The 10,844-nt window shown below is 39.1% G+C and overlaps 1 protein-coding gene across 1 annotated transcript; it reads right to left on the bottom strand.

The window, feature by feature from the left end:
- Nucleotides 1-6,415: 6,415 nt before the first annotated feature.
- LOC124979261 (keratin-associated protein 4-12-like) lies at nucleotides 6,416-7,246 on the bottom strand. Its single transcript, XM_047543781.1, has 2 exons — nucleotides 7,113-7,246; nucleotides 6,416-7,052 (listed from the first exon to the last, which is right to left on the bottom strand). The coding sequence occupies exons 1-2, from the start codon at nucleotides 7,244-7,246 to the stop codon at nucleotides 6,416-6,418; spliced, it is 771 nt and encodes a 256-aa protein (XP_047399737.1).
- Nucleotides 7,247-10,844: the final 3,598 nt, after the last annotated feature.

Below are 10,844 nucleotides of genomic sequence, written 5' to 3'. Positions count from 1 at the left end.
TGCATTCTACTGTCATGCACAACTAATTGGAACAAATAGAATTAAAATAAAAAAAACCAGAAAGAACAGAAGTCATCCAAATCATTAAATTTCAATTAATGCCATTGAAGCCCGAATTAAAGGTAGTCAGTTAGTGTAGAATAGGAAGTTGGATTGAATAGAGAAAATGGAGGCCAATTTGAGTCTGGGAAGTTGGAAACTGCCCCTGGAGAATGGAATGCTCATGTCTCCAGAGCCCTTGGATACCACCCCTCCCAAAAAGGTCATTAATGAAGCGACTCCTGAGCAGACAGAGAGCTACTAACCAATGCCCCCTGGACTTCCACTCCCTTCCTAGCTAACACTCTGCTGTGACCCTTCCAGCCTACCTGCTCGTCCCCTGGCCACTCCACTGACATCTTCCAGTCACTATACAGGATGGGGAGAAATAAACAAGATGAGGGAGAAGAATGCAGGGGAACAAAGGAAACTTTAGATGTCTAAAATGGACAAGACTCCTCATCCCACGGATTCCGCCTTTGGGTCCCCTTCTTCCATCTGGGAGAAGGCTGTTTCACTATCCTTTAGTAAAGTTTCTTTCCTTCTACTCTCCATTTGCCTCTGCGTGCTTCTCTGGTGTTATATAGTTCACATCTGAGGAAGCAGGACTCGTCAAGGTAAATGATAACCGGCGGTATCACTAACTCAATAACAGATAAAATATCCTGAATGGGGAACACTGAAGATTGAACAATGTGGACTGGAAAACTGATATTCCTCTTTAGTGTTTTGGATCATTCTTGTACTCACATGGGTGAGATGGACCACAAGAGCATGAAGAACAATGGGAAATGGCTGTTCAGCACCCTGCACTGTGAGGGAGGGAACTCTAAACAGGGGAGACACGGCTAACTGTACTTCCTGGCAAATTTTACCTGTGAAATACAGTGAATACTTAATATCTGAACCTACACACAAATCACCTAAAGCCTTCTCTTCTGCTATGAGATGATATGGTACATGAAGTGTGATGTTTTCCCTTTACACTGTTACTTCTTTGACTTGTGGAAATGCCATAAAATAAAATACTGCAGATAATTAGGCACCAAGGACATTTGAATGAGTTGGAGCTAAATGACATTCGCAAGATCCAGGTAGGAACTGGATTATGTTTGTAAGCAGCCTGGACTCATCATGCCAGTATATCCTTTAAAAAATAAGGAAACAGACATTTGTTTTCAGGAGTCACTTACATGATATTAGTGCATTGCCATTTTAAAATAAATACATCCTATGTATTGTGTCCATAGTTACAATGTACTATGATAAATTGAATTACTGTGTGTTAGGAACAACATCATAATTGTGTAAGTAAACCTTTCACCACTGTGACCAAATAATTGACAAAAATAATTTAAAAGTGGAAATATTTATTTGGGCTCACAGTATCAGAGGTTCTGTCCATGCTCCACAGACTACATTGATTTGGTCCAAGAAAAGGCAGAACACTATGGCAGAAGGGCATGGTGAATATGCCTTGCTGTGCTCCATTAATCCCAGCCAGGAAGCAGAGAGATGGAAGGGGCCACAGGGAAGAGGCACTTACCAGGACCCCCCAGTGACCCACCTCCTCCAGCCATGCTCCACCTGCCTGCAGTTATTACTCAGTACTTTCAAACTAGGAAGCACTCTTAAGGTTGTAGCCCTCAAAACCCAATCATTTCAACTTTGAACAATTCTTCCTAAACACGGGGGGTTCTGGGGAGAACCTTTATCTGTTCATATTCAACCCATAAAGTTGCTCGAAGTGGAGACCTCTACAGTAACCATGTAGGTTGATAGGAATGTTAATGTACTTTAAATCCAACCCTTTACTTTACAATGAAAATCAAGTTGTTTCAAATATTGAAGTATATATAATGAGCAGTATTATCAGATTTGATATGAAGGGGTACATGTAATCAGAGCAGTATTTAAAGCAATAAAATTGTTGGTCTAGCATCAATTGGCTTTCCATTTTTCCTTGAAATATCTTCATTCATTTCTTCTCTAAAATTGTTTTTCATATTTTTGAATGAGTATTTCAATTCACCTGACTTCTTAAGAACACATTTTTTTTGGGCTGAGGGCACATGCCTGTAATGCCATACACTAAGAAGACTGAGGCAAGAGGATTCCAATGGTGAGGTCAACCTGGACAGCTTAGTTAGACCCTATATAAAAACAAAAATGAGAAGAGCTTGAGTTTGATCTCAGTGGTAAAGCACTCCTAGATAATACGCCAAGTAACAGAGAAAACAATAACAACAAAATGGTAAAAATTTTAAAATTTCCAGTGATTTTATTATGGAAATCACTTTTATTGCAAATATATGTAGATATAGATGTATATCTTATACTGGTCCTGGGCTTTTCTTGGTTGTTAGGCTTTTGATAGCTTCTTCCCTTTCAGTGCTTGATATCGATCTCTTTAATTGTGTATGACTTCCTGATTCAGTTTTGGAGGATCATATGTCTTTAAAAATTTATCATGTCTTCGATATTTTCTATTTCGTTGCAGTAGAGATTTTCAAAGTAGCTTCTAATTATGTTATGTATTTCAATGATGTCTGTCGTGATCTTTCCTTTTCCATCATGTATTCTAGTAATTGGAATTTCCTCTCTTCTTCTCTTCATTGTGTGGCTAAGGGTTTATCAATTTTGTTTACTTATTCAAAGAACCAATGTTTGGTTTTGTCAATTGTTTGAATTGTTTGTCTTGTTTCAATTTCATCAATTTCAGTTCTGATTTTAAAGATTTCCTGTCTTGTACTATTTTTGGTGCTGATGTGTTCTTCTTTCTCTAGGGCTTTGAGATGTAAGTTAGGTCATTTAGTTGTTGACTTTTTATTCTTTTAATGTATGAACTCAATGCAATGAGCTTTCCTCTTAGTACTGCTTTCAGAGTATCCGAGAGATTATCATGTGCTCTATCATTGTTCTTGTTTACCTCTAAGAATTTTTTTTTTATGTTCTCCCTGATGTCTGGTATCACTGCATCATTCAGTAGCATATTATTTAGTCTCCAGGTGTTGGAGTAGTTTTTGTTTTTTATTTTATCATTGTTTTCTAATTGCAGTCCATTATGCTCTGACAGAATACAAGGTAGTAGTTCTATACTTTTGGATTTACTAATGGCTGCTTTGTGCCATCGCATATGGTCTATTTTGGAGAAAGATCCATGAGAAGAAAGTGTACTTGCTCGCACATGGATTGATATACTCTATATGAGTCTATATCATTGATTGTAATGTTTAATTCTCTAGTTTCTTTGTTCAGTTTTTGTTTGGATGATCTATCCAGCAGTGGGAGTGGTGTGTTAAAGTCACCGAGTATTATTGTGTTCTGGTCTATTGATTCTTGAAATTGTGAAGGATTTGTTTGATCTACATAGATGCTCCATTGTTTGGGGCATAAATGTTTAAAATCATTATGTCTTCCTGGTTTATGGTTGACTGAAGCAATATGAAATGTCCTTCTTTATCCCTTTTGACTAACATAGATTTGAAATGCACTTTACCTGATATGAGCAGGGAGACCCCTGCTTTTCTTCTGAGTCCATGTGCATGGTATGCTTTTCTCCATCCTTTCACCTTTAGTCTGTGAATGTCTTTTTGTGTGTGATGAGTCTCTTGAGGGCAGCATATTGTTGGCTCGCTCTTTTTAACCAATCTGCCAGTCTATGTCTTTTGCTTAATGAGTTTAGGCCATTAACATTCAGAGTTATTATTGAGATATGATTTCTATTCCTGGTCGTTTGGCTTATTTTTGTTTTTTAACTTGACTTTGTTTCTCCTTCTATGGGCTTTTCCTCCCGTTACTGACTTGCATTGTTGCTTTTCACTTCTTCCTGATGAAATATTTTGCAGAGAATTTTCTGTAGTGCAGGCTTTGTATTTGTAAATTCTTTTAACTTCTGTTTATCACGGAAAGATTTTATTTCATCACCAAATCTGAAGGTTAATTTTGCTGGGCATAGGATTCTTGGTTGGTATCCATGTTCTTTCAGAGATTGAAATTTATTGTTCTGGTCCTTCTAGCTTCTGTGTCTCTGCTGAACAATCTGCTGATATCTGTATTGGTTTCACCTTATATGTAATCTGACACTTTTCTCTCACAACGTTTAAAATCCTATCATTATTTTGTATGTTAGACATTTTCATAATAATGTACCTTGGTGTGGATCTGTTGTAATTTTTTGCATTTGGCATTCTGTAAGCCTCTTCTATTTGATTTTCCATTTCATTTTCAGGTGTGGGAAACATTCTGATATTATTTCATTGAACATATTGCAGAATCCTTTGGTTTGTATCTCTGTGCTTTCCTCAATTCCAATAATTCATAAATTTGGTCTTTTATGATATCCCATAATTCGTGCACGATATATACTACATATTTTTATATATATATAGTATTATATATAATTATCAGACAAGTATCTACATGCTCAAAACTCAAGTCTGGAAGAGAAAGTCGGCATTACCATGGGATCTATATGTCATTTCCTGATCTCATCTCCCTCCCTCCACCTTGGAGAATCTGTATCCTGATATTTAACATATTCTTAACATCATTTCTCTTTGTACTTTATTCACCTACATATACATTTCTAAACAATGAAGTTTAGTTGTCCATGACTTTGCATTTTATATCAATAGAATCAGTGAATACAAGTTTTTTATTTTTATACTTTGAGTCAATATGCTGGACTATGAGAAATAGCAGCCTGTAGGAAGTCCCACCATTTTCTACTTCCTGGTGTTCTCAGTTACTGTGCATGAACATGGGACGTGTCTCTTATGCTTATGGTCAAGGATGGCCTCCCAGAGTGACAGAAATGGGAGATACTGTGGACCTTGAAAAGGTGAGTTTGCTGGGAAGCCATTAGGCCACTGGCAGCAGGCTCTCCAAAGGGACTGGCTGAACCCTGCCCTTTCTGTCTTTTTCTTTGCAGGTGGTGATGGGTGCAGTTTGCTCAAGGACAGAGTTTTGCCTTTGCCACTCAGCATACTCAGCAAAGACCCATAGAAAATTCACCACTTTTTCTTGACTCAAACCTCCAAAATGGTGAGGAAAAAAACCCTGACTTATATAAGTTCATTGCCCTCAATTATTTCCTTGCATTAATATGAAGGGAATAATAAAGAAGTTTATGCAATTGCCTCAGCTTTGAGAACTTCCATCTAGCCAATAGCATATGGGAACAGTCAGCATTTATGTTACAAAGACTCAGACATTCCTGTAGATAATCTACCTTGTTTTCAGGTTCTCCTTCTCTCACTGGTTTAGAAGGATCCAGCTCCAGTGTAACAGTGATACTTTGGGGAAAGAGCTGAGGACAATCTCCATTCAAAAGCCAGTCAGCCTTGAGACCCATCACTGAGAGAGTCAAGGGTGAAGGCCATTAAGAATGAGAGTTGCCCATCTGGTATTGTTCCCTGTCCCTCAGTTCCAGTGATATAGTGATATATCCAGTAATATCTTAAAGGAAACTATGAGGAAGTTGGTTAGAAGGAAAATTTGATGGGAAGATTTATTGGTTCAATGGCCAGTCAGACTAGGAACTGAACCTTACATTATAGAATCTATCAATGTTTTAAGAAAAGTCGTTGAAGGACACCAACACTGATAATAGGAGTACAGGATCCCATACCCTGTTCCCTGGAAATTATACCAGACAGAAAGACTTAGAAGTAGTAGTTGGGGAAGTGATAAGAGGGAGCACTGTAGGGAATTTGGAAATTAATTCAGCACAGTACAGAGGACGTAGACAGTGAAGAGAACACCACTGGTGCAATGAGATGCAATGAAGGATTGGAAGTACCCACCCAGGGGACACTGAGCTGGAGGTTTGGACAGGTTCCCATTCTCTGGTTGAGCTCCACTCCTGGACCCATTAACACTCCTTCCCAGAGCTCACTCCTCATCTAGAAAGAGTACTCAGCATTGAAGTCCAAGTGTTTCCTTTACAGATCATCTTTGAGTTATAAGGGTATCAAAATCTTTAAAGATGATCAATCCACAAATTGACAGAGAAGAGCAACAACACAAAGGGAAAAATAAAGAGACAGGATGCCATTATGTGCATATGACAGGAAAATTAAAATTTATTGAAGATGTAGGTCTATCTCCACATGAGACATCACGTTTGAGAAAATTAAAGTCTAGAGTGGTAAAGTGAAATTAGAGGGAGGATATAAAAATTTCAAACTTGTTTACATTTGTACAAGAGAGAGCATGCGAGGCAATACACTTAGGGGCACACTCTATGAAAGAATCAGTTGGAATTAGGGTGTCTAGTTGTTCCATCAGGGAAGGGCTCATACATGGAGTCCATGGAGAATATTGGTGAGAGGAGAGGGGAGAGATCAGGTCAGAATTCTCAGCAGCAGGTCCTCTAGAGCAGACTGAGGAGCAGCAGGTGGCTTGTAAACACATGAATGGAGTAGCAGGAAACACAGGAGGTGAGGGGCAGCACCAGGTTGTGCAGCAGGTATTCTAGCAGCCTTTGGTTATGCAGCAGGAGGGCTGAGAGGAGCTGGGCATGTAGCACCTGGGGTGGGTGCCAGCAAGGGGGCTGGCAGCACTCAACTGTAGCCAGGTTGGGTGTCATCAGCAGGAGCCAACAGCAGCTGGGGGCGGCAGCAGGTGGTCCTGCAGCAGTGGTCTGGCAGCAGGTGGGGCGACAGCAGCAGGAGCCACAGCCACTGGAACCACCACAGCCACCGCACCCACCACCAAGCCACTGGAGCCACCACAGCCACCGCAACCCCCCACAGCAGGGACTACAGCAGCAGCTGGGGCGGCAGCAGGTGGTCCTGCAGCAGGTGGTCTGGCAGCAGGTGGGGCGACAGCAGCAGGAGCCACAGCCACTGGAGCCACCACAGCCACCGCACCCACCACAGCCACTGGAACCACCACAGCCACCGCACCCACCACAGCAGGAGCTGCAGCAGCAGCTGGGGTGGCAGCAGGTGGTCCTGCAGCAGGTGGTCCTACAGCAGATGGGCCGACAGCAGCAGGAGCCACAGCCACTGGAGCCACCACAGCCACCGCACCCACCACAGCCACTGGAGCCACCACAGCCACCGCACCCACCACAGCAGGAGCTGCAGCAGCAGCTGGGGCGGCAGCAGGTGGTCCTGCAGCAGGTGGTCTGGCAGCACCTGGGCTGGCAGCAGCCACAGCCCTGCCCGGAACAGCAGGATCCACAACAGGAGTTGCACATGGTGTCACAGGATGGAGGTTCTGGGGATGTTTCCAGGAAGGTGGGTTTGGAAGGTTTGGAGGCCTCTCTCTCTGACATCCCCTTTTATACCCTGAGAATGGGCTGCCGACTTCTTAGGTAACACCATTTCCTGTCATTATATTAGTAAATGGACTATTATCAAATTAGGCCCATTTATTTTGGGCTTACATTTCCAGGTGCATGGAAATCATGAGTTCCTTTCATAGTGTGAGTACATTCATTGTCAGCTCTTCCTTGATCATTTCTGAAGTGTTTTTCAGGCTCTCCTTCCTCAAAGAGAGGTATCAGATGACATTCTACCTCTTCCTGGTGGGCCACAGTGTCAGTGTGCATAGGACATCATGTGTGTCTTGGGAAAGGTTGACTTTATCACCCCGTTTTTCTTTATGGGGACACAAAATGGAACAACTAATTATTGTCTGATGCCTCATTGTTTATGGGTCTTCAGGGGAATGGAGTTTAAATGTGCAACATGGACCATGTAGAAAACAGGCAGGTCATTAGGACATATTTCCCTTTCCAGAGTCTAAATCTTAATGTCCATGCTCCATGTTTAACCAAAGTCTAAGGTATTATGTCAGGTGGAATGTATGGAGTGAACCTGGATGCTACTCTTTCCTCAAAAAAAAATCTTTCAAAACTAAATTTGGGGATGCTTTTATATATTCATTTATTTCTTTTCAAATTTCTAAAAATGAATGCTCTTTTTATTCCTTCTTTTTAGATATACATGATAGTAGAGTGTATTTTGATGTGCTATTCCTACAGGGAGTATAACTTCCTATGCTTGTATTAGTACATGATGTGAACTTACAGTGGTCATATACCATATATGAGTATAGGAAAGTTACATCTGATTCATTCCACTCTCTTTCCTTTATGTATCCCCCTCCCATCCCTTCTTTTTCCATTGATTAATCCAACTTCTTAAGAACACATTTTTATTGGGCTGGGCACATGCCTGTAATGGCATACACTGAGAAGTCTGAGGCAAGAGAATCCCAATGGTGAGGTCAACCTGGAAGCTTAGGTAGACCCTATATAAAAACAAAAATGAGAAGAGCTTGAGTTTTATCTCAGTGGTAAAGCACTCTTAGATAATATGCCAAGTAACAGAGAAAACAAAGCAACAAATGGCAAAAAATTTAAGAAAACCAGATGTGTTATTATGGAGATCACGTTTATTACAAATATATGTAGATGTGGATATATATCTTATACTGGACCTCGGCTTTATCGGTTGTAGACTTTTGATAGCTTCTTCTCTTTTGGTGCTTGATATCGATCTCTTTAATTGTGTATGTCTTCCTGATTCAGTTTTGGAGGATCATATGTCTTTAAAAATTTATCATGTCTTCGATATTTTCTATTTCGTTGCAGTAGAGATTTTCAAAGTAGCTTCTAATTATGTTATGTATTTCAATGATGTCTGTTGTGATCTTTCCTTTTCCATCATGTATTCTAGTAATTGGAATTTCCTCTCTTCTTCTCTTCATTGTGTGGCTAAGGGTTTATCAATTTTGTTTACTTATTCAAAGAACCGATGTTTGGTTTTGTCAATTGAATTGTTTGTCTTGTTTCAATTTCCTCAATTTGAGTTCTGATTTTAATGATTTCCTGTATTGTACTACTTTTGGTGCTGATGTGTTCTTCTTTCTCTAGGGCTTTGAGATGTAAGTTAGGTCATTTAGTTGTTGACTTTTTATTCTTTTAATGTATGAACGCAATGCAATGAGCTTTCCTCTTAGTACTGCTTTCAGAGTATCCCAGAGGATATGATGTGTTCTATCATTTTTTTTGTTTACCTCTAAGAATTTTTTTATGTTCTCCCTGATGTCTGGTATCACTGCATCATTCAGTAGCATATTATTTAGTCTCCAGGTGTTGGAGTAGTTTTTGTTTTTTTATTTTATCATTGTTTTCTAATTGCAGTCCATTACGCTCTGACAGAATGCAAGGTAGTTGTTCTATATTTTTGTATTTACTAATGGCTGCTTTGTGCCATCGCATATGGTCTATTTTGGAGAAAGATCCATGAGGTGCTGAGAAGAAAGTGTACTTGCTTGCTCATGGATGATATACTCTATATGAGACTATACCATTGATGTAATATTTAATTCTCTAGTTTCTTTGTTCAGTTTTTGTTTGGATGATCTATCCAGTGGTGAGAGTGGTGTGTTAAAGTCACCGAGTATTATTGTGTTCTGGTCTATTGATTCTTGAAATTGTGAAGGATTTGTTTGATCTACATAGATGCTCCATTGTTTGGGGCATAAGTATTCAAAATCATTATGTCTTCCTGGTTTATGGTTGACTGAAGCAATATGAAATGTCCTTCTTTATCCCTTTTGAATAACATAGGTTTGAAATGCATTTTATCTGATATGTGGATGGAGACCCCTGCCTTTCTTCTGAATCCATGTGCATGGTATGCTTTTCTCCATCCTTTCACCTTTAGTCTGTGAATGTCTTTCTGTGTGTGATGAGTCCCTTGAGGCAGCATATTGTTGGCTCTTTCTTTTATCCAATCTGCCAGTCTATGTCTTTTGCTTAATGAGTTTAGGCCATTAACATTCAGAGTTATTATTGAGATATGATTTCTATTCCTGGTCATTTTGGCTTATTTTTTTTTAACTTGACTTTGTTTCTCCTTCTATTGGCTTTTCCTCCCTTTGCTGACTTGCATTATTGTTTTTCACTTCCTCCTCATGAAATATTTTGCAGAGAATGTTCTGTAGTGCAGGAATTGTATTTTTAATTTCTTTAACTTTTGTTTATCATGGAAAGATTTTATTTCATCATCAAATCGGAAGGTAATTTGGCTGGGCATAGGATTCTTGATTGGCATCCATGTTCTTTCAGAGATTGAAATTTATTGTTCCAGCTGTTTCTAGTTTTTAGAGTCTTGGCTGAACAATCTGCTGATATCTGTATTGGTTTCACCTTATATGTAATCTGACACTTTTCTCTCACAACGTTTAAAATCCTATCTTTTTTTGTATGTTAGGTATTTTCATAATTATGTACCTTGGTGTGGACCTGTTGTAATTTTGTGCATTTGGCCTTCTATATGCATCTTGTATTTGATTTTTCATTTCATTATTCAGGTTTGGGAAACATTCTGATATTATTTCATTGAACAAATTGCTGAATCCTTTGGTTGGTATCTCTGTGCTTTCTTCAATTACAATAATTCATAAACTTGGTCTTTTATGATATCCCATAATTTGAACACTATGTATACTACATATTTTTATATATATAGTATCATACATAATTATCAGACAAGAATCTACATGCACAAAAGTCAAGTCCAGGAAGAGTAAGTAAGCATTATCAAGGGGTCTATATGTCTTTTCCTGACCCATTATCCCTTGCTCCACCAAGGAGAATCTGTATCCTTATTCTTAACATATTCTTATCATCATTTCTCTTTGTACTTTAGTCACCTACATATACATTTGTAAACTGTACAGTTTAGTTGTCCATGACTTTGTATTTTATATCAATAGAATCACTGTACACAGTTTTTTTTTTTTATTCTTTGAATCAATATGCTGGAGTATCAGACATAGCC

The sequence above is a fragment of the Sciurus carolinensis genome, chromosome 3 (assembly GCF_902686445.1).
Source record: "Sciurus carolinensis chromosome 3, mSciCar1.2, whole genome shotgun sequence".
NCBI classification, from domain to species: Eukaryota; Metazoa; Chordata; class Mammalia; order Rodentia; family Sciuridae; genus Sciurus; species Sciurus carolinensis.
The sequence above is the reverse complement of the archived record's forward strand: the minus strand, read 5'-3'. Positions and strand labels throughout refer to the sequence as shown.